This window comes from Propithecus coquereli, unplaced genomic scaffold (assembly GCF_000956105.1).
Source record: "Propithecus coquereli isolate 6110/MARCELLA unplaced genomic scaffold, Pcoq_1.0 Scaffold3, whole genome shotgun sequence".
NCBI classification, from domain to species: domain Eukaryota; kingdom Metazoa; phylum Chordata; class Mammalia; order Primates; family Indriidae; genus Propithecus; species Propithecus coquereli.
In genome coordinates this window covers 12,702,552-12,725,716 of record NW_012148618.1, presented here as the reverse complement: position 1 = coordinate 12,725,716, position 23,165 = coordinate 12,702,552, and the positions used below count along the sequence as shown (strand labels likewise).

General features: G+C 51.8%; 1 protein-coding gene across 1 annotated transcript; it reads right to left on the bottom strand.

Annotated features, from left to right (window-relative positions):
• Window positions 1-5,418: 5,418 nt before the first annotated feature.
• TYRO3 (TYRO3 protein tyrosine kinase) lies at window positions 5,419-22,943 on the bottom strand. Its single transcript, XM_012649382.1, has 19 exons — window positions 22,541-22,943; window positions 20,262-20,445; window positions 19,925-20,025; window positions 18,628-18,798; window positions 17,080-17,166; window positions 16,139-16,254; window positions 14,398-14,575; window positions 13,492-13,637; window positions 12,831-12,975; window positions 12,380-12,509; window positions 12,199-12,299; window positions 11,818-11,913; window positions 11,405-11,485; window positions 10,846-10,938; window positions 10,311-10,432; window positions 9,767-9,876; window positions 9,431-9,590; window positions 9,091-9,227; window positions 5,419-6,938 (listed from the first exon to the last, which is right to left on the bottom strand). The coding sequence occupies exons 1-19, from the start codon at window positions 22,674-22,676 to the stop codon at window positions 6,542-6,544; spliced, it is 2,691 nt and encodes an 896-aa protein (XP_012504836.1). The 5' UTR covers window positions 22,677-22,943; the 3' UTR covers window positions 5,419-6,541.
• Window positions 22,944-23,165: the final 222 nt, after the last annotated feature.

Genomic DNA, 23,165 nt, shown 5'->3' with positions numbered 1-23,165 from the left:
GGCCACCCCGCATGTGACCTCGCATGTGACCCTGCTCCCGCCTGGGCCAGCAGAGCTGGGGGATTAGTCCCGCGCGCACAGCACCCCCACCCCCGCCAGCTCGAGCCTCCCTATCCCGAACCAGTGGGCGGAAAGTGCCCGCGCGCGTTTGCCAGTCCCACCCGGCGCTGCCGGGCTCGCCAGAGCAAAGTCCAGGCAAAGCTTCTGATTTGGGGCCTTTTGGGTTTTCAAGGGTCAAAAAGCAAAATTCTCTTCTCCACCATCTCTCTGTATCTTACAGAGGACTTATCTCTTTCGCTTTGCTCCAGAGAAAAAAGCTGGGGTATTGGGGGAAAAGGGGAGGGGTGGTGCCTAACAGTTACTGAACTTTGGCCAGTGAGTGTCAGACAATCTTTTAGGCACTGAAGTACTTTGTTTTGATTAATCCTAAAATGTTGTTAGTGCCTTCCTCTGTGTGTCCCAGGCACTAGTTAATAACTTTACCATCCACCAAACCCTACAGTTAAAATTCTACTAGACTCCTCCTTTTCCCTTACACCCACACCCATTCAATGATTATTTATTGAGTGCCTACTGTGTGCCAAGGTGCTGGGCATACTGTAATGAGCAAAGCAGACAAATCCCTGTGTTCACACAACTTACATGGGGCGGGGGGCAGGAAGAGATAATTATTATAGTTGCAAAAGAGGTATTTCCTTCAGAATCCTGCAGATAAATTCCACAGGTGCTGGAGAGGATGGGGGTGGGGGTGGGGTGTCGCTTTATAACTAAGGGGGTCCTGACCTGGTCTGGATCAGGAAAAACTAGGAGAGTGGAATCAACAGGACTTAGAGACCTGTTAGTTATGGATGGTGATAGAAAATTCTACCAAGCCTATTGCCTCCTGACCTCTGGTACTCAAAGCCTCTCAGCTACCCCTACCCTCCCATCCTGGGGCAGTGGAAAGATGGAGGAATTAGGCAGATCCCTGAGTTTCTATCCCAATTGTCCCCCACCCCCTTGCTTGGTGACACCATGGACAAATCATTCTTCTATAAAGCCTTGGGAGACCTGAGTTTCTTCCATGCCATGCCCTGTGATAGTGCTCCTTAAACCTTAGGGAACATTGCAAAAAAAATGTATTAATACAAGGAACACATAGGAAAACTACATTATACATTTACAATAATTAAAACTGTAGCAGTAACACTGGCACATGGAAATGGGATAGAATCTAGCAATAAACGCAAATAGATATGTGGGTTTAGATATGATAAAGGAGGTTATACATAGAAATACATAAAGATAGATTATTCAAGAAATGTTCAGAAAATATAGATTGTTCAATAAATGGTGTTAGGACAATGGAGAGCCATCTGGAAATAAAATAAATTTGAATCTATATCTCATCTTATTCCAAAATAAATTTCAGATGAATTAAAATGAAACACTGAAAAATAAATTTTAGAAGCACTAGAAGAAAACATAGGAGTTTTAAAAATAATATTGGAGTGGGGAATTCATTTCTAAGTATGACATGAAACCCAAAGGCTCCCCCCGTCCACACACACAACTACTCAAACAATCACTACCACAACAAAAATCACTATATATCACATATTACAAAGAAATAATTTCCTAAATATAAAAATGAGCACTTACAAATTAATAACAAAAGACCAACAACTTAGTAGAAAAGTATATGACAAACAATTCACAGTGAAGAAAATTAAAATGGCTCTTATATATGTGAGAAGATGCCTCACTGATAATAAGAAAATGTAAGTTGAAACCACAGTAAAACACCCTTTTTTCACCTATCAGATGGATAAAATCTCACCTATGGAGGGCGACTTGGCGATATTAACTGGAATTTAAAATGTATGTTACTTTGACCCAGTAATTTCTCTTTTAGGAATTTTCCTATGGATGTACTCCCACAAGTATGAAATGACATATGCCAAAAAAATTCATTGCGACACTGTAATAGCAAAATATTGGAAACAACCTAAATGTCCATCAATAGATAACTTATTAAATAAATTATGACACATCATACAAAGGATTGGAGTTGTATATGTACTAATAGGGGAACAGTAGAGGCTCTGCAGAGTATATCAGATTTTTTTTTCTTCTTTTTTTAAGACTAGTCAAGTGCAGTAGTGAGGAGAGGGGACAGTAGTAGAACAAGGAGTTCAATCTGTAACTGACTGAACAATCAAGTGAGATAACTCACGAGTAAATCAGATTTTAATTCCATTTATAAAATGGAAATAATAATTGTACCTACTGTGCAGGGTTACTGTAAAAATTAAATGACTTAAAATACCAAAAGCACTTAGAACAATGCCCAGAATACATAGCACTAGCTATTTACTTACACATATTGTTAATAAAAAGAGCAATGGCAGAACAGTATGTATAATAACCTACCATTTGTAAAAGAAAAATAAGTATATGGGTAAAATAGCTCTTGAAAATTTCACAATAAATCAGTAACAGTGGCTGCCTCTGGAGAGAGGAACCGAGAGGCCCCGAGGCAAGGTGACTTGTTTTCACTGTCTACCTTTCAAGTTTTTATCTACCTTTTGAATTTTTGTACCATAGGTATTTGACATTCATTTGACACGATAAATTAATTTTTTAAAGTAGAAAAACATCAATCAGAAACACATGAAGAAAAAGTAATTAAATTTTGTGAGATGTAGAAACTAAATTATGTTCCAATCTTTTGCATTACTGTTACTTTGTTAAAGTGATCGCATATTGCAGTCATTAAATGGTTTTTCAAACACTCCTTGCACTTTCAAACTGTGAATGGAGCATAGTCCTTGCACCTCAAGTGTGGTCCTCAGACCAGCTGCATTTATGTTAATATCACCTAGCAACTTGAGAGACATGCAGGATCTCAGAGCTACTGAATCAAACTCTACTTTTAAGAAGATTCTCAGGTGGTTTGTCAGGGGATCGTGTTTGAAAAGTATGAGAAGAACTGAGCTAGAGGACGTAATTAAAAGAACAAAGAAAAATAAAACAAACAAAAAAACACTCTTCTGCTCTTGCCTCTTCTAAGACCTTTCTCTCAAAATCGCTGTGGTTAGATGATTCTCATAAACATGTTGCTGAGTGAAAGAAGTCAAACACATAATAATCCAAATTACGTGGTTCCATTCATATACATTCAAAAGGAGCTACAGTGCTGCCCGGTGCCAGAAGTCAGGATGGAGGTCACCTATGGGGAGTAGGGAGGAGGTAGAGGTTGGGACTCCAAGGGTTGCTTCTGGATTGCCAGCGATGTTCCATTTCTTGATCTGGCTGCTGTTTATTTGGATCTGTTTGTGAAAATTCTTAAGATCTATACACTTATGATTGGTGCTTTTGTTTTTTTTCTCTCTGTGTCTCACACTTTAATAAAAATGTTTTTAAAAATTTCATTATGGGCTGGGTACAGTGGTTCATGCCAGTAATCTCAGTGCTTTGGGAGGCTGAGGCGGAAGGATCCCTTGAGGACAGGAGTTTGAGACCAGCCTGGGCAACACAGTGGGACTCAGTCTCTACAAAAACAAAAAAAATTGAAATTTCATTATTGTCGCCTACCTCAAACCCCTTGGCCACGGAGGCCAAGGTGCTGAGGGAAAAAGGGAAAAATTATTTACACTAATTTAATGACTGACAGGTGACTTTCATTTAAATAGTTAGACTTTGTCTCCCTCACGTATACCCATATCAGAATTCCTGTGCCTTTTAATTTGTTTTTCTTTCCCTGTATCAATAGAGATAGGCATCCTGTGCCTTTTAAAAGGTGCCCACTATTGATCTGCATTCACTAAAAGATGAAATGATCGAAACAGAGCTTAAGGATGCTCCCTGGAACAGTGGGAAGAAGGGTTTGCATGGGCTCCGATGTCTGATACAGTGAGTTTCATGCCAGGATCCACCACTCAATAGCTGTGAAAACTTTGACAAGTTACTTACTCTGCATCTCTGTCCTGTGTGTTAGAGGATAATTACACTCCCACTTATAGAAACACTATACTAAATGAGAGAACATGTGTGAAGCACTAGGCACATAGGGTGCCCCATTAATGGTAGATAATTATTACCAGTCATAGTAGATTAGGGCAAAGAAAATTAAAAAAAAAAGAAAGAAAGAAAAAGAGAAAAAGTGGTAGACAATTATTTGAGAGTAAATCAATCAATAATTCTCAATCAATAATTCCCAAACATTATCTCATAGATAATCACTACTTGCAGCTAAAGCTAATCACAGCAGGAAAAATTTTGAAAACTACGTGTCTGGAAGTTAATTCAGGTCTCATGATCTACGTGGGAACAAGAATCTGGAGTAACAGCAACAGGTTTTTCAGGATATTTGCTTTCATAAGTGCCCGCCCCATTCCATTGCCCTCAGCCAGCAGTGCAATACCTGTGTCCCTCCCAGCCTTCCCACACCCCTCACCAGGGGGGCGTGATTCCCACGTAGCCTGCTGCACTCGGCCATGAGCTTGCTCTCAAAGCTTCTGAACTAAGATTTCCAGGTGGAAATACTTGGAAGCAAACTCCATACTCTTATTTCTAATCCTCAAGAGTCTCACATTCTCTGCCCACTTTTTCCCAGAGAAGTTTTCAGGAGTGTAAAGGCAAAAAGAAAGTCTCTACACCCGAGGATAAAAGGAAAAGTCTGACAGAAGGGTAGAAAACAGGCCAGGCGCGGTGGCTCATGCCTGTAATCCTAGCACTCTGGGAGGCCGAGGTGGGTGGATTGTTTGAGCTCAGGAGTTTGAGACCAGCCTGAGCAAGAGCGAGACCCCCGTCTCTACTAAAAATAGAAAGAAATTAATCGGACAACTAAAAATATATAGAAAAAAATTAGCCGGGCATGGTGGCGCATGCCTGTAGTCCCAGCCACTCAGGAGGCTGAGGCAGAAGGATCCCTTGAGCCCAGGAGTTTGAGGTTGCTGTGAGCTAGGATGACGGCACAGCACTCTAGCGCAGGCAACACAGTGAGACTCTGTCTCAAAAAAAAAAAAAAGAAGGGTAGAAAACAGCTCAGACATCCTCTTTGTTCCAAGATAAAAAACTTTCTCAAAATATTTGCATTTTCAAAAGATCAATGGTGGTTACCTCTAGGTAGTGGGAGTATGAGTAATCAGCATCTTTTCTTTACAATTTTCTGTATTTTCCTAATTGTCTACAGTGACTATGTATTATCTTTAATATGATAAGATTCCTTGGGGATCTTACCAAATTACAAAAGCATTTTGTGCTCAATGCAGGAAAGTTGGAAAGCACAAAGAAAAAAGTCCCCTTAAGCACATCATATAAAGATAACAGCTGTTAACATTTTGACATATGTCTTTCCAGACTTTTCTCTATGCAGAAATGCTTCATTTTTGTGACCTGAAAAAAAGTAAACATTTAAGAGACAAAGTCTTAGGTCTTTAGTCTTCAATTTTATTTGTTTTTAAACAGCAACTAACCACTTAGAAATGCCCCTAACAGCAAGGGCCTGTCCCATGCATTCGGGAGGCTCCCCCAGCCAGGGCTGGGGTCCAGGCTCCAGAATCACCCTCACCCACACCAGCCATTAGGCCTATTTACTCTTTGGAGACCTGGGACAGAAGGGGGTCTCCAGTTAGAGGGGAAGTTGGGACTCAGAGTCACAGTTGGAAGGGTTGGGCTCAGACACAGCTGCCTTTGTTAGTCTTAGGATATTTTGGGATTCCATAGCATGCTCAGACAGACTGTGGGAAGGCCTGGTGAGGGGCTCCTGAACGCCTCTCCAGCCTCACCCATTCCTGGGCAAGCCCCACAGCACCCCTTCCTCTTGCTGGGCTCAGCGCATTGCCTTTAGAAGATGAGCATCTGGTAGCCTGTGGTACTCCAGCATGCCTCGGTGTGAACTTGTCAGCTTCAGGGAAGCACCCTCCTTTCACCCCCCTTCTCCTGGCCTAGGCAGGGTGGGGAATCAGGAAGGTGACAAAAATTCAGACCTGAGAGTGTTCCACTGCCTCCTACCACAAGGCTTGGGACCCAACTGTACCAACCCCTTATCAACTCTTACCTAAAAGGGAATAATACAAGGGCACTCTTTGTGACTTGGAGGGGCAAACCTAGGCATTTAAACCCCAAGTGTGGGCACAGCTGGGCCCCCAGGCTGGATGCAGCTAAATGCATGCATTGAAGCAGCAGGGGCAGCTCAGCGGGGAGGATAGGAGCCCACAGGGCTGGATCTACCCTTCCTCCACTGCCATCCATACCCACGATAACCATGGAAACATAACTACCCCCCTCCTGCCAGCTGCCTAGGTTCAGACAACCAGGCCTGGCCCACCTCCATCAAGCCAAGGCCTGAACTGATGCCAGATTGGCCACAGAGTGGTTGCAGGAAGAACTGGGATTGGGCAATTTGGTCAATCCAGGCTTCCCAGCACAGCTCGGGAGGACTACCACAGGAGCCTCCACACCTTGCTGTCTGGGCTGGGGTCAGACAGGGCTTAGTCAGCCAGCACAGCGGCCAGCAGAGCCAGCAGGATGGTCCCGGATGCCCTCTGCCTATGGGCTAACAGCTACTGTGGGGCAGTAGCCCTTGCTGCAGCAGCAGCAGTCTCTGGGCCTCGTTGACAGGGCTCTCTGGCTGCTGCTCCTGCTCCGCCTGTCCTGGCCGCTCAGCCAGCCCTCCGGGGCTGAGGATGTACCGATAGTCACTGGGGGTGCCCCCCACTGCCCCCACGCCACTGCCATCCCCAGCCCCGCTGCTGGGCTGATCCCCGCCAGGCAGCTCCAGGCTGCCTCCCTCGGCAGGCTCCCCGGCTCTCTCAATGTTGATGTACAAGGGGTCCTGGCTGGTGGACAGCACAGACAGTTGGCCCAGGATATTCTCCAGTTCCATTCGCAGACATGTGAAGCTTGGGCGCTGCTTGGGGTCGGCACTCCAGCACTGGTACATGAGCTCGTACCTGGGGTGGAGAGAAGGGTGAGGGGAGGTAGCAGCCCCTCCCTCAAACGCAGAAGCCCCACATGGCACTAGGATTTTTAAAAATGTTTTTCAGTACACTCGTGTATAGGGCTTATTACGTATAAGGCACTGTTCTAAGTACTTTACATTTATTGAACTATTTAATTCTCACAACAACCTTATGCAATAAGTGATCCCTATTTTATAAATGTGGAAACTGAAGCACTGAGAGGTTAAGATCCTTGACTAAGGTCACCCAGGTAGAAAGTGACAGAGCTGTGATTTGAAGCCAGATAGGTTGGCTCCAAAGTCCCCCCTATGCTGGGTGAGCTGTACCAGCTCAGGCAGGCTGACATCCTCCCTGTTCACAGACACCTTTGAGTATCTGAAAAAAGCTTCCAGGCCTCCCCCGGCAGGAATACTTTTTTACATACAATTTCAGGAGCCTTACAATACTCAGAAGCGTATTACTCACAATTCCCAAGGAATACCTCAAGATGGAGGGAAAAAAAAATCCAAAAACCTAATGGGAATGGGCTGGAGACCAAGTCCAGTAAAAGCAAATGCCCGACTCTCTTGCCTATGCCCATGACAAAAGCCCCAAGCACTGCCTCACACACCCGCCCTGCTGACAGCAGCCCCAGGAGGGGGTGATCATAGCAGACACCAGCAGGCTGTGGGAATGGTCTGGGGCCATGGGTACGTAGCCAGACCCGGACACATTCTCAAGGCTGTGCCTGGAGCCAATTGGCGCCTGTCCACCAGGCTGCCTGGTGGGAGGCTGGTGCCCGCCCATCCTCTATTGACAATACCAGTTCCAGCCTGGGAGGGGGCTAAGCCGGGGCCTGGTCCCCACTGCCCACAAGTTTCTCCAGTGCCAGAATTGGCCGAGGCAGGCAGCAGCCACAGCAAGACCTGAGCATCCTGTCCCTACCATGCTCTGAACTCTGCTGAAGTAATAGGAGGGGCCTGGTTTATGTCCTCAGATTTCTCTCTCAGGTGCAGGTGAGTCACTCCGCAGCCCAGGCTCAGGGCACTTCAAACCCACTACCCTAGAGAAGGACCCCACCATTCAGGCTGAACCTTCCTCTGCAGCCCTCTGTGGGCCCAACCTCACAGCAAGACACAACAAATTGTTCCCTCTGGATCACAGTGGACTCTCCCTCCCTGGTGCTCACAAAAGGTCCTCTGGAGGCCCAGGGAGACCCTGGCTTGGAGGGAGAGGGGTAGTAAGACTAGAACAGACAAATTACAGTTGGTGTCATGGTTAAGAACACATACTCTAAAATCACAGGGATGTAGGTTCAAATCCCACCTCATTCACTTAATAGCTGTTTGACCGGGGCCATGTTACTTAACCTCTTTAATCCTATTTCCTCATCTACTAAATGAGGATAATAATAGTCTTTTCCTCATATGGCTAAAGGAAGATTACCTGAAAGAAAGCCCAAGGTGCCCAGCTAATGTTAGTGATACTTACCCTCATCTCATCACAAGGGTTTGATACCATTCTTTACAGGGGAAGGTGTCACCACACACCCCACTCCCGAGGGCTTCAGCCTTGCAGAAAGGAAGGGAGGCAGTTCCCTTTTTCCCAGGTTCTCAGTTCCTTATCTTAGGTCCCTTCCACTCCCTACAGAGGAGGCCAAGACCAAGAAAGAAAGCCAAGCTCCCACTCCCTCTGCCCCCTCCTTGCCAGGCAAGGACAGCGATGGAGTGGCAGTGTTTTGTGGCCTGTGCAGCCCTACCTGACAGGGAGGGAGAGCTCAGCCCGGGAGGTTTCCTTAGGCTAGCTGGGTCTTGAGAAGGACAAAGAGGTAGGGGTGGGGAGAAGATGACAGGGAAACCTGCACTGTTGCTCACCCTGCACCTTCTGCCCTGGGGTTCTTAGTTCTTGCTAGAAACTGGAGAAAAGAGAGTGACAGAAAAAGGCTGGAGCAAGAAATATGGGCTAGGAAAGGGAGAAAGGAAGAAACCAGGGAGGTGGTGGATGAATAGCAGTATGAGGTGGAGGCCAGCCTTCCCTCTAACTACAAGGATGCTCCTACCAGAAAATAAGAAGATCCAGTTGAGGTTCTAAGGTCCCACTGGGCCAGCAGCCAAACCCCCAGATTCCTGTTTCCTTCCAGAATCCCCTTCCCCAGGGTACTCACACGTCTTCCATACACTCCGGAGGCTGTTTCAGGCGGTTGCCGCCAATGAGGTAGTTGTAAATCTCAGCATTTTCGATACCAGCATATGGCGTCTGCCCACGAGTCATGATCTCCCACATGGTCACCCCGAAGGCCCACTGGGACAGAATCGAGGTCGGGGGGAAGGTGTCACTAGGCTTCCTGAGCCAGGCAGAGCCATGGGGCTCAGGAGCCTCATCACTGGGCAGCAAAACGCCAGAGAGCAGACCTGGCGAGGCCCTTGAGGGTCCTAAAGGTCTGCTCTGACGCTAGTCCACCCCTCCTGAGTTAGCATGAAGCCTCATTGTGCCACCCTGCTCACCACGTCACTGTGCACAGTATACAGGTTGTCAGCCAGGCTCTCCAGGGCCAGCCACTTGACGGGCAATTTGGAGGCGCAGCCCTGACGATAGTAGTCCCCGCTATAGATCTTCCGGGAGAGTCCAAAGTCGGCCACACATACCGTCATGTCCTCTGCCAGCCTACGAGGGGTGTCAAAGGATGAGGTCAGCCTTCCCCCATGCTCACAGCCTTTCTAGAGTCACCCCAAGCTGTCCCCAGTGCATATCAGATACTGTCCCCGGCAGCAGTTGAACATTAGCTAGCTCCTCCTGTACTGGCTGCTGTCTCCCACCCTCGAGCCCTCCAGAATTCCTACATGCAGTTTCGAGCGGCCAGGTCCCGGTGGATGAAGTTCCGAGAGCTCAGGTACTCCATGCCACAGGCAATGTCCACCATGAACCGGATCAGGGTCTGGAGGGGCAGGTCCTGGTGGGCAGACGGGGAGAGCTCAGGCTGGACCTGCCCACCCGGCTGAGAAGGGAGGAATGAATTCCCTGGCCAGAAAGCCTAAAGACTGTCCTCAGAATCACTGGAAGGAAGGAAAGGGGACGGAGGGCCTTCCCAAGGCACAGAAGCTTTGGCAAGTCCGAGAGAGCCTGAGAGCCAAGATGTCCCCAACCTGGGGCTCCACAGTCTCTTCTCCCAGAAAGGGCCCTTGTCCAGCTTAAAATTCCCAGCAGGGTTTTGTGAGAGAAAAGGAAGCCTGCTAGCCTAAAGGGATTCAAACTCAGCCATTCTACTCCCAACTAGCTCCATCGGCCCTACCCGCCAAGTCCCTCTCTGCCATGGTCTCTGTCCCTTTCCAGGCCCTTTTCTCCCACCCCTGTTACCTCCTGGGCACCCCCACCCCAGGCACTCACAAAAGGGTTCTCCCCAATCCGGGAGGCAAGCAGGAAGGCGTGCAGGTCTCCGTGCTTCATGAAGGGCAGGATGACCATGGGGATGGGGAGACGACCTTTAGCCCTGCTCCGAAGGCTCACCCCTGGGACAAGGGAGAGTCAGGAGCTGAGCACATAAAGGTCAAGGGACAACTCAAGTGTCTGTATAATCCCCCATCAGCTGGGTCCCCCCTCTAGCCCTAGCTGTGCGACCTCTTTTCCCACAGGTTCCATATTGGTCTAGGGACTACCCAGGAGGGCTCTGGCTGCTCCCAGATCCCTAGAGCAACTTCTGTCCCCTCCTTCTCCTCCTTTGTCCACGTGAGCAGTCCTCATGTACTTTGGTTCTCCTCATCTGTAGCGTGGTCCAGTTTTAGCCAGGACTCTCCTTGCTATTTTGCCATCTTCCCTCTTACCAGATAAGTCCAAACTTCTCTCCTATAGACTGCCCTCTCACCTTGGCAGAGCATATTTTTAGCTTGATCTATATCTGCCTCCTCGCAAAAAAGGGGCTCACCAACAAGCTTGGCCACGTGTGGATGGTCAAACTCCTTCATACAAGCCGCTTCCCTGAGGAACTCTTCAATGTCACTTGAGGCAATGATGTCAGCTGGGAGAAAAGGATGGGAAGGAGGGAATGAAGCGAGATGTGCCCCTAGCTCTGACCCAAGACTCCTAGGTCTTATCCTTCAGATGTTCTGGGCTTCCAAGGGGTCCCAGAAAACAGTCAGCCATGAGCAAGAGAAACCCCCATGGAATGGTGCTATCCAACAACTTCTCCACTTGCTGACGCCTTCCCTGTGGTCTGGGCAGCCCTGCTGGGGCTCAACCAGCCACAGCTGCAATCACTGCAGGAGGGAACTCAGAGGACAGTCACTGCTGATAGCAGAGAGCGATGGCTGGGGCACGAATCTGTGTGTGTATTTATGCTTGTGAATTATTCACAAGGTACAGACAGCTAGTGCTAACTAGCTCTTCTTGGAAAATCTAGGTGCAAAACAGAGCCTACTTCAGGATCGGTCACCCCTTTTCCCCTCCCAAGGGATGCCCTCATGCCACAACTGCTATCCTCTCACCTTTCAGCATCTTTACAGCCACTTTCACAAAGGAGCCATCTTCCTGCTTCAGCTGGGCCTCCCGCACTGAACCAAACTCTCCTAGGAACCGATCCAAATAAGAGGGAGTCTCCTTGGCCTTGCTGCCCACCCTCCTCCCTCCCAGGTGACCCTCCATGGGGACACAAAATCATCCAAGGAGGCTGGAGGAGGATACCCTGCCCATAGCCAAAGCAAAGCATGTTGGGAGTGGCTCCCTAGCCCTCCCTGTCTCCAGCCACCATTCCCCTAAACATTCCAAACTCAGGAGTCTACAAGCGTATCTTGTTTATAGGAGCTGACCCAAATCCACACCCTCAAAGTGACAGGGGCAACCAAACACATCCAGCTACCCTACAGCAAACTCACGCCAATCCCTGCACAGTCCCACATACCTTTGCCCAACATCCGGCCCAGGGTGAACCGCTGCTCTGGAATGAGCACGTCTTCCAGTTTTTCCTTTAGTTCGTCACTGATGCCCAGGCTCTCCACTGTGGGGAGGGAGTTGGTGAGAAAGGGGAGGGATCTCTGGGTCCTGATCCAAACCCCAGCCTGCCACGTATACCCCAGCCTCTGCCCTCAGAGCACAGGGCTGAGCTGAGCTCTCCCACAGCTGGGGTGGTGACCTCCACGAGGGTAGGTCCGTGTCTCTTTCACTATGTGCCTGGGACTCATCAAGGAGCAGACACACTGGTCAAGTCAATGAGTTGGTAAAAGGAATGCAGATAGAGACATAACACAGCCCATTTGTCCCTCCCATGACACCCCCTACTCACACGTAGTCTCGATGCGCTCAGGCCTTTCTCGATTGAAGGACCGGGCGGCCCGGAAGTGAACGGCTGGCTCCCCTCGGGCCATGACACTGTCGAAAGCTTGCCTAAAAGGAAAGCCAGGACTTGGGATCAGCTCCAACCTCTGTCACCACCTGCCTTTCCCTCCACGTCCCCACCCCCTTACCCGAACCGTGTCTCCTTCCGCCTCTTCCGAAGCAGGATGAGGGCCAGGGCGGCAGCCGTTACCAGGGCTGTGAGCACACCGAGCACCACGGGCACCCAGGATGTGCGGCTGTGGGGAGGGCCCTGCTGGCCTGTGGGAGGGAGGGGCAGTGGCACGAGTGAGGCTGACACCAAGGGGTCCCTTTAGAACTTTCCCAAGAGGGCCATCCAGCCTGATGAAGAAGCTCCTCTAAGTCAGTAAGGGTCCTGAGTGAAAGAGGCTCCAGAGGAAGACCCAGGACTTCCTACATGGTCAGTGACAGGCCCTGGCCATTGTGACCTATCGCCAACCTTGGCCCCAGCTGCTTAACTCTGACTTTATCGGGAGGGAAGTCACCACCAGCCTCCTCCTATCAGTCTAGGACACCCTTGAAAGCTTTGATCCCCTGTTCCCCTCCCCCCACAGGCCTCACCTGCATGGTCATAAGAAGAGACCACCAGTGGCTGACTCCAGGGTCCACAGCCAACGGCATTGGAGACGCACACACGCACGATCAAGTCCTTCTGGGGATCCCAGCCTGTCAAATTGGCCCTGGTCCCCTCCACTGTCAGCTCATCCTGCAGCCGGGAAAAGCCCCAACCCACACTGAGCCCAAAAAGGAGGCATCCTGCTGGGGCTTGAGGGCAGGAAAAGGTCCAGCTAGGAACATGGGAGTCCAGGGGCACTGTGGGTTCAGGGGCTGCAGGAACACAACCTTCTGGGAGTCATCACATTCCTGCTCCAGGCTGCAGAGGCCTCTCCGGAACACAAACAAGGCTCAGTTGGAATGCTCAGGTGGGGGATGGGAGGGGATTGAGCTGGGGACAAAGCCTTATCTGTGCCCTCCCCTAGTTGATGCAGGAATGTGTTTCCTGCTTTATACACAAAGTGGACACAGGATGCAATGCTAAAAGGAGACATATTCCAATGAGGGGTGGAGTTTGCAGGGGAGGGTGGGGAGGAGTGGATTCTCTGGGGCAGTGGGAGGCCCAGGCCCACCAAAGATTGTCATTCTGAAGCCCTTCAAGGCCTTAGAACCCTGAGGGCTGATATTCCAGGAGAGTGGAGAAAGTGGAGGGTTCTGTCTCCCTTACCTGGGTTCCATTGTCTTGAACCCAGGACAGTTTATAGGGTCCCAGGGGGCCTTCCAAAGGGCCCTCAGGAACCACTTCTTCCCATTCCAGGATGAGGCCTGAGTCTGTTCGGATGGCATGGAGGTTTTGAGGAGCACTGGCTGGGGCTGTACCCAAAGAGAGAAGGTTGCTAAGATCTCTGCCCTTCCCACCATCACTATCCCATGCAGACCTTTGAAACCAACTCCCAAGAACTAAAGAGCTCAGAGAGCAACAGACAGGGGAAGGGTTCACCCAGCTCTGACTGCTCTCACCCACCATGCTGAGGGGTAAGCAGTAGGCTGGCAGCACCCCAGCTCAGCAGTGTTGCTCTTTATCACTGTGGTTACCACCCCTCTGCCCCATCCTTCACCACTCCTCTCTCAACAACCATGCCAGGCTTCTTGCCAGAGAACTCCCAGCAAGTTCCTGCCACAGGATCTTTGCACTTGCTGTGCCCTCTTCCTTCAGTGATTTCCCCTACATATTTACATGATTTCATTCAGACCTCATCCAGATCTCTTTAGAGGGTTTTCCTCGACTGCCCAGGGGCACTCTTCATCACTATATTATCTGATTTTTTTCTAGTTTGCTTATCTGTTCCACTCACAAGACTTAGATAAAAATGATGCCTAACTCTCTCTGTCAGGTAACTCCTCTCAATCAACTCTATTCAGTGTTCGCTTCGGCAGCACATATACTAAAATTGGAATGATACAGAGAAGATTAGCATGGCCCCTGCGCAAGGATGACGTGCAAATTCGTGAAGCGTTCCATATTAAAAAAAAAAAAAAATTAAAAAAAAAATCAAGTCTATTCAGAACTCAAGACAACACCGCCCCTCACCTGCTCCAGCCCTGCCCAGCCTCTCTGCTTGGAGTCCCTTACCTAGACCCTTTGTCTGAAAGGGCACCCAGTCAGCATAGGGAGAAGGCCCCAAGGCATTGGCACAGCGCACCCTGAGGCTGTAGTTGGTGGCAGGCACCAGGTCCCGGAGCAGGCAGGTAAAGGGTGGCACCGGGACCACAACAGCCAGGACCTCCCAGCCTCCTGGGGCCTGCGTCACCTACAGAAAAGCAGAAAACTAATGACACAGGGAAGGGCAGTCTCTATGGCCTGTGACATGAGACAGAAGATGGGATATAGGTATGGTGGCTTGAATTAATGTTTCTTCTAAGTTAGCAGCAAACATTTCCAACCCAATCCCTCACATCTGCCCCTACCCCAATAACACACTGGGTTCCACACCTTCATGCCTTTGCAAATGCTGTTCCTTTTGCTTGGAATGAGCTGCTCTTCCTAGCAAAGCCCTACTCATCCTTTAAGACTCAGTGCGAATACCACTTTCTTGGTGAAAGCCTTTTTTATCTACTCCAGAAAACTCTCTTGTCCCTTTGTACTCGGTGCATAACTGTTAAGAGTACTTACCATTATTGTTAATTGCTTACATGCCATTTCAAAGACTCAGAGCTTCTGAAGGTCAGAGAAACCGGGAGCCTAGGGGCACCATGAACCAGCCCCACCCCGTGCCTTACATTGAGTACAAACAGAGATCCATATACTATATAGCTGAATATTCAAACATTATAAATCAACTAACAAACTATTAAATAATTTTTTATCTTAATGTCTTGACAAATAAACCTTTAAAACAACCTGGAAGGTCAGGTTTGCATTTATAATTCTCCAAATTCTTGGAGTCCCAGGTCAGGATGAGGGGGCACTAAAAGAGCTGGCCCCCAGCCAAGGGTTTACACCATGAGAGGCCTCATGTGCACAGGTGTGGACGATGCTACCTGCACACCCAAGTTCGGTTCCCATCCCCCCCAACAAGGGCTGCCCCTTGGGCTTAGAGGTGCACATATCACATCCTAGAAGGATGGACCAGGGAAGAGGCCCACATAGGCCCTAGAAGCAGACTCGGGGCCATTAGGGCAAAAGATTCTGAATATCTAGACTATGGTGTCGTGATGGGGGGTCCTCATGATCTGGATGGGCATGTCCCCTTGGCCCTGCAGACTCTGTCCAAGGCCAAGGGGTATGGCCAAAGGAGGGCCAGAGTGGGGTCTTCTAAATAGTAGAGCCCAGGGCAGGGGCCCCTCCTGCACAGAAGAACTGCCTAGAACAGTTTTGAAAGGTGCTCATTAAATACCTTTTAAGTAAACAGACTAAAATGAGCAAGCCTGCATTGCCTCTTATTTCTTATCACCTTACCCAGTTTTCCACTCACCAGGGCTTAGGACCCTTCTGGTCCTCTCGTTCTCTCTGGCTTAAGTTGGTGGGGGGTAGGGGAGGCATGAGAGTGTACCAGATAAATCAAAGGTTCGAGTTTTCACCCACGTAAGAAAAACTCTTCCAGGTACCCCAAATCTGCTCTAGTATCTGCTTTCCAGCCTGAAGAATGCATGGGTTTGAGCCAATCTGCAGAGTCACTTAGTTGCCAGAGCACCTCGGTAAGAAGCAGTGGCCTGGGCTCTTCCTGCTAAGGGGCATCAGCTGAATAGAGCTGGAGACCAAGCCTCATGGGCAGGTCTAGTAAGGGTGACACCACTGTCAACAAAAGTGCCAGCAGGCAGCCAAAATGCATATTGCCAGGCCTAGAGAGCCTGCCCAGTCTATCTCAGCCTACCTGAACTGTACAGGATTGGAGCAGGGCTCGGCCATCAGCACCTGGCATCCAGGCCACACTAGCATTGCTGCTGGAGAGCTTCGTCACGGTGACGTTGAAGGGGGCTGCAGGCAGTGCTGCGGATGGCAATTTAGAGTCAGTGCTGGGTAAGGATGTGAGAGGAGGGAGCAGGAGGCATGGGAGTGGAGACTGGAGTCCCTCCCCAGTGTCTGGGGCACTGCCAGGACCACAGTGGTACACAAGCAACCAGCAGGGCACAGCTGCTCATACCTGGGAGAGTGCCTAGGCTGTGGAGAGGCTGCCTCTCTCTGAATCAGGGGCCCTATCTGACCAAAGAATAAGAAGAGAGTACGTGGGGGCAGTACCTCCAGCCTTGGGAAAGACAAAGGAGAGACAGGCAGCTGCCCCTGCAGCCACAGCCCACACACCAGCTCTCTCCCTCCCTCAGCCCTTTGGGTCTCCTCTGTCCCGATGAGGCTGCTTTCCCCACCCCCAGCCCCTCACAGGGAGTGCCAGAAACAAGGTTGGGCAGGAGCTTTAACCATCTCCTATTGGCTCCCTCTCCCTCCCTCCCTCCCAAGGACTCTGCTTCCTAATGGGAAATCTGCTGTGACGTCAGGATTCTATTCTCATCTCAGCCACGGCAGGGTCTCAGGTGCTCCCACTAGGAATGGGAGCTATGCCAATTAACCCCTCATCCCTGAGATCCCAGCAGATCTGAGGGGGGCTGGAACAGCAAATTATTCTAACCGCAGGACAGCCCACTAAGAATGCCCCTGGCCTCACCTCCTGTTCCTCCCCACCAAGCCAGTCCCGGCTGCTGTGAGCCAGGCTGCTCACTGCAGCCTCAAACTCCTGGGCTCAAGTGACCCTCCAGCCTCAGCCTCCCAAGTAGCTGGGATTATATGTGCAAGCCACTGCACCTGGCTCAGTCCTCCTACCTTGAAGGCGAACAGTAGCTGGGCGTGAAGAGGCCAGGCCTTTTAGGTTGTGAGCTTCGCAGGAAAACACGGTGCTCTGGGTCACCCCTGGGACCAGAAAACTTCAGTCAGCCCCCCAAGCAGCAATTCCCACTCAGGCTCTGGGCTGAACATCCTAGAAGTCTCTCCAGCCAAAGGGAAGGGATGGACAGTGGGGCACAGTGAAATGAACAGGGACTCTGGAGACTAATGAGCCTGGATGGGACTCTGTCTTCCCATGTCTCAAATGGGAGAATTGTGAGAATCAGGTAATGTGTGTAAAGTGCATGACATGCAGTAAGCACTTGAGAAATTTACATCACTTCTCCCACCTCAATCCCATCTCCCACAGACAACACAAAACTGCCTCCCTTTTCTGGTCACTCCTTTATTGTGCACACCAGAGCTCCTCTCTGCTCTGGGCCCTATCACGTTGGACTTGCAGATTCTTTGCCTAGCAATAGTTCTCAGCTCCTTGTGCATGTGTCTTGTCGCCCCACTTATACTCAATTCTTTGGGGGCTGAACAATGGCTTCTATTTCCTTTGTGTTCTCTCTGTCCCCTGTGGTGCCTAGCACAGTGTGGTGTGCGGAGTAGGAGTTTAGTGAGTACTTATTATCAGGCTGCCTGCCTGAGGGTCCCAACCGCGCACATCTGGAAGGAAGTGAACCCAGCCTCCTCTCCCATCTGCTCCAACTCCGCGCCTCCTCCTGAACAGGACCTCCCTCGCTTCCAAGAGAGCAAGACTACAGGTCCTGTAATCCACCTCTTCTCAAGACTCAAACTGCTGGGGACTTAACAGCTCAGCACCCTTTCCCGCCTACCTTCCAGCACATAAGACCAAGCTTGGTCTCCCACCTTTTTTGCTCAGTTAAGCCTCAACCCAGTAACAGTAAACTTCGTTTCACAAATAAGCGTGCCTCACAAGCACGTGAGGTATGTGCCGAGGATCTTGGGGCCCAGGTGGGTGTGCAGGCGTGACTGTGCGGAGGTATGGACAGATAGTGTTTGGGAAAATGTCTGGAGACTTCTGGAAAGAGCCATTAGGGGAGGAGGCCCCTGTATCTTTGTGCTGGCCTCCCCCCCTACTCCTTCTCATTCCCCCCCTTCCCCTCTGCAGCCTAACAGTCTTGTCTTCTCAGTGTCTGCCAGATACTCCTCCCTAGCTCTGCGTGGGCTGGTTTCTGGTTCTGTCCCTTGGGAGGGGGAGGAGGGATGGGTGCCCCTGGTCTCATACAATTCATTTCCCAGGGCCAGCTGTGCATGGTCTGGCCTGCTGTGAACAAAAGGAGGCCCCACACCCTCCCTAAGCACAGTGGGATCACCACTAATCAGCCCACCCAGCCAGCCCAGCACACCTGACTAATGAGCTTAGTAATGGTGCAGCTCAGGCACCCAGGCACTGGGGTTTGCTCTGGACACTCGCAACAGCAAACTCAGTGAGTGAAGCAGATTCAAACTCTGCCAGCGTCCCCACCCTCAAGGACCCAGCTCCTTCCGGACTCAAAGTCCCCTCATGAGACTGCTCACCTGTTACATTTAAAACAGATGGAGAGGGAGCAGGTCCCCCAACCTTCGTGCCTCCTCTCCACCAGACAATGGTAACAGGTTCAGGGGGACCCACGGCCTCACAAGACAGTTGGAAAGGGGCATTGGGTGGCACTGCCAGATCTTTTGGCTCCACAGTGAAAAATGGCACACCTAGGAAGAGAAGCAGAGTGGTGGGTGAGCTGAATTCACCACCTCTTGGCTTCCTACTGCACAAATCACAAGTCTACTTCCATTTGAAGTCCTCTATGCAGAAGATCCCCACAGGTCCCCTATGACTGGGTCAACAGCAGAACAGGCCTCTAGGTTGGGGCGTGAGGGGTGCTTCTCTTCTTCAGCCTCCTTAGGAATACCTTTCTTTTTTTTTTTTTTTTTTTTGAGGCAGGGGTCTCACTACATTGCCCAGGCTGGCCTCAAATTCCTGGACTCAAATGATCCTCCCACCTTAGCCTCCCAGTAGCTGGGACTACAGGCTTGCACTGCTGCCACCATGCCTGCCCTGCACCTTAGGCATATATTTTATTTTTATTTTTATTCATTTATTTTATTTTTTTAGTAGAGACCAGGTCTCGCTCTTGCTCAGGCTGGTCTCTTGAGTCCCTCCTGCCTCAGCCTCCCAGAGTGCTAGGATTACAGGCGTGAGCCACCACCCCCTGGCCCCAGCCTTAGGCATATCTTTTATACTGTCCCCTTAGGCATGGCAGATTCTGTGAACAGCCCCCACACTCCCTTCCCAGACCTGCTCTGACAGCCTTTCTCAGAGTAAAGGAGGAGGCTGGGGGTGGGGAGCTGGGGGAGGGGCGTGAAGGGAGGGGGAGTGGGTGGGAGCTTTAGCAGAGTTCTGCTGGCAGGCCCCAGCTCCCTTTCAGGGCCCTTTGTTACTTTCTTAGTCACTTTGTTTTCCTGGGCTGAGCAGCTCTGAGTTCCCGCAGCTGTGGAGCCTTCCTCCCCTCCCTCATCCCTCCCCCCACTGGCCAGGCCACTTGGCAGAACACAGTCCAGCCCCAGATGGGTGCTTGAGGCTTGTTGCTCAGACAACTGAAATAGCCTGCACCCTGTCGGTTGTGGTTCCTAGTTGCCCCCTTGGTCCTCAGGTACCCGAACTCCAACAGGTAGGGTCTTCTGATGTCTGAGGTGGGCCTAGAGCCTGGTGCAACCAGGCCCCAGAGGGTAGTGCGCGGCAGCCTAGCTTCCACTGAGTTCTTCTCTGCAGAGGTATGGTCACGAGCAGACAGCACCTGCTCCAGGCCAACATGCCCATGTGGCTCTGCCTCCTCACCTTCTACCGTGAGCCACACTGGCTGAGAGGTCTCAGTTTCTCCCCCATCCTCCACCTGGCACCAGTACCGGCCCGCATCAGAGCGCTCCACTGACTTCAGGCTGTGGAAACAGGATACCAGGCTTGCTTCCCAGGGTCAAGGGGGGCAGCTCTGCTGGGCAGACTTGATGGGTTCAGCCTGCCCCCACTTCTAGATGGTTCCACAGGGTGCCCAATTAAAAAAAAAAAAAAGCACAGATTTCTGGGCATCAGCACAGTCCCCAGCTCCCAATACCCAAGGAAAGAGCACAGCCTGCCCCCAGGCTGGCACCCCACACCTCCCCCCACAGTCCTGCACCTGAGGAAGCCAATCCAGTGCTGCTCGCTGACTGGGATGTACAACTGGTCCACACTCTGGACCACAGCCCCATCCTTCACCCACTGTATCTCAGGCTCCTCCATCCCCTCCACGCTGCAGTTGAGCTTCACCGGCTGCCCCTGAGACACTGTCAGCTTCACCGGGGCTCCCATGAGCTTCAGGCCTGAGGGGTGGGAAGGAAAATGTGTCAGTCTACTTAAGAGGGACCTTGTCTCTGGAAATAGTTCTCATTCTCTTCCAGAATGTAACTTCTGTGTCAGAGGGCTCTTTCTCAGCCAATGCCAAGGAAGTAGAGGCAGGACAGTGTGGGAGGGAAGGTGGCCTGGACCTGGGATAGGGGAAGGGGCATGATAAGCACTCCAGGTCTCATTTCTGTCACTGCCAAGTTCCCCCTAGTTCTTTTTTTTTTTTTTTGTGACAGAGTCTCACTGTGTTGCCCTGGCTAGAGTGCCGTGGCGTCATCCTAGCTCACAGCAACCTCAAACTCCTGGGCTCAAGCGATCCTTCTGCCTCAGCCTCCCAAGTAGCTGGGACTACAGGCATGCGCCACCATGTCCGGCTAATTTTTTTTCTATATATTTTTAGTTGTCCGATTAATTTCTTTCTATTTTTAGTAGAGACGGGGTCTCGCTCTTGCCCAGGCTGGTTTCGAACTCCTGAGCTCAAACAATCCGCCAGCCTCGGCCTTCCAGAGAGCTAGGATTACAGGCGTGAGCCACCGCGCCCGGCCCCAAGTTCCCCCTAGTTCTGAGGACCTCTTTCCCATACTCTCCTGCTGGGCTCAACCACCAAAAGGTAAGCTGGGCTGAAGCAATGGGGAGTTACCCCTGTGCGGCAGGCACTGCCCCAGGAATGACTGCTGCACCCATCTAGTGCAACAGGCTGCCAGCTCTCTGCCCAAGGTATCAGCCCCGAACCTGAACTGCTGCCAGCACCCTCTGCACCCCACCCTTCCAAATGAAGGGAGGCTGAGGAAGGAAAGGAGGGGGTGCTCCCCTGAAGTGGAGAACATATGGCTGCAAAACCACGTCAGATCAAACACATGGCAGCCTTCCTGGCAGCCACCCGCTCTATTAATACCTGAATGTGTGCAGGGGCGGGCGATAGGAAGGTGGGAGGCAGAAGGGAGAGGTAGCGCCCTGAGCTGGGGAGCCCAAGGCCCTGGGGCCACTGTCACATCCACAGAGGCCACCCTCTGGAACGCTACCCACTGCACACATACACACCCCCGCACCTCTCCTGGCTCTTGGCATGCTTTTAAGCAAAGAGAGGGGCAGGTGAAGTATCTGCATAGATGGAATCCAGTCCTGCTTCTTTGTGCCCTTTGCTGTGTGACTCTAGGCAAATTCCTGGGCTCTCTGAACATCAGATACACACCTTTCAGCTTGTAAATATTTGTCACTCTCTTTCCCTTCCCTTCCCAGAGAGGCTGATATGACAGTGAATCTTGTCTTAAGAGAAGGGGCCAGCCGGGTAGCTGGTGCCCTTTCCTGTGTCTCTTCCCTACTCCCTTTTACCTTCTCAGGATCAGTCATAAGGAGGGACAGCCTCACACTCCATATACACCCAGCAGTCCCAGAGGTGTGCAGTGTGAACTTGGGGAGCAAGGTGGTGCATGGAGCACTCCTGCCACCAGGAATGGCTGGGCAGCTAAATGGGAGCACAAGGTTCACTCCCCCACCCCCTCGCCCAAGGCCAGCAACCTTGCCCCAGCCCATCCTCTCCAACATTCCCCATTTCAGGAAGCTCCGAGAGTACAGAAACTAGAGTATGCCCAGATGGTTTTTTGTGACTGAGCGTCCTCACAACCCCTGTACCTAAATGGTAACAGGGTGCCCCTTGGGCGCTCTGCCCCAATCCCCGTGGTTTCAGAGTGGGACCTTTGTGTGTAAGGCGGGCAGAATGGGGTCCTAAACTGGGGAGGGGGGAGCAAACAACTAGGAACAGCGAGGCGGGAAAATCCATTCCCAACACTCCCCGCTGACCACACACCCCACTCCCTTCTCTTCCACCCCGCCAGAAAAGCCCGGGGCTCAAGAAAGTTGGGGGTGGGGGCCCCAATCGGAGATCAGGCAGCGAACCCACGCTGCCCTCCCTCCCCCAGCCCCCAAGCCTCGGCCTTCCAGCTTCGGTCCCCCCACTCAAATCTCTGGCCCGCCCAGGCCAGGTGTCGCTCAACTGCCGTCCCTGGGCTCCGATCTTTGGCCGCGCCCCTCCGCAGCCCCCCGCTCTCCGCCGCCTCCCGGGCCAGCCCCTACCTGCGGCCGCAGACTCCCGGAGCAGCAGAGAGGCCAGACCCGCCAGCAGCAGCAGCAGCCCCGGCGGCGGCGGCGGCGGCGGCGGCAGCGGCAGCGGCGGGAGACCGGGTCGCCCCATGCTCCGCCTCAGCGCCATCGGCGGCGACGCCGCACCATGCCGGGCCGGGCCCGCGAGCGAGCTGGGAGGAGGGAGGAAAGAGGAGGGACGAGGGAGGAGGGGGGAAGGGGAGGGAGGAGGGCCGCGGGAAGGGCTGCGGCCGCCCGGGGGGCGGCGCTGGGACGAGTGCCTCCGAGACCCGCGCCCGCTCCGAGTCGCTGCTGCGGCCGTCAGCAGCGCGGGGTCCTCGGGGCCGCTCCTGGGCCACCGCGCTCGGTCCGCAGCCGTCGCCGCCGTCGCCGCCGCTGATTCATGTTCTTCTCCGAGCCGCCGCCTCCTCCCCGGCCCGCCCGCAGCCGGAGCTCCTACCGCCCCCCCGCGGAGCCCCGAGAGGCTCGCTCGGAGCGCTAACCCTGGCCTCTGCCAGCGCGCCCCCACCTCCAGACCTCCCCAGCCCCCGCCAGCACCCCTGCCCCAGCTACCCCGATGCCGAACCGGAGCATCCGGCTCGGTCCCCTGGATGGGCAT

Bases quoted from the DNA above. Each gene is read 5' to 3' on its own strand.
- TYRO3 (XM_012649382.1), bottom strand. From the start codon at position 22,676: ATGGCGCTGAGGCGGAGCATGGGGCGACCCGGTCTCCCGCCGCTGCCG. The intron at 20,446-22,540 runs GTAGGGGCTGGC...CCCACCCCTCAG, and splicing joins CCGGGAGTCTGCGGCCGCAG to GCCTGAAGCTCATGGGAGCC. The intron at 9,591-9,766 runs GTAGGAATTCTG...CACCCCTCGTAG, and splicing joins CTGGCCGCTCGAAACTGCAT to GCTGGCAGAGGACATGACGG.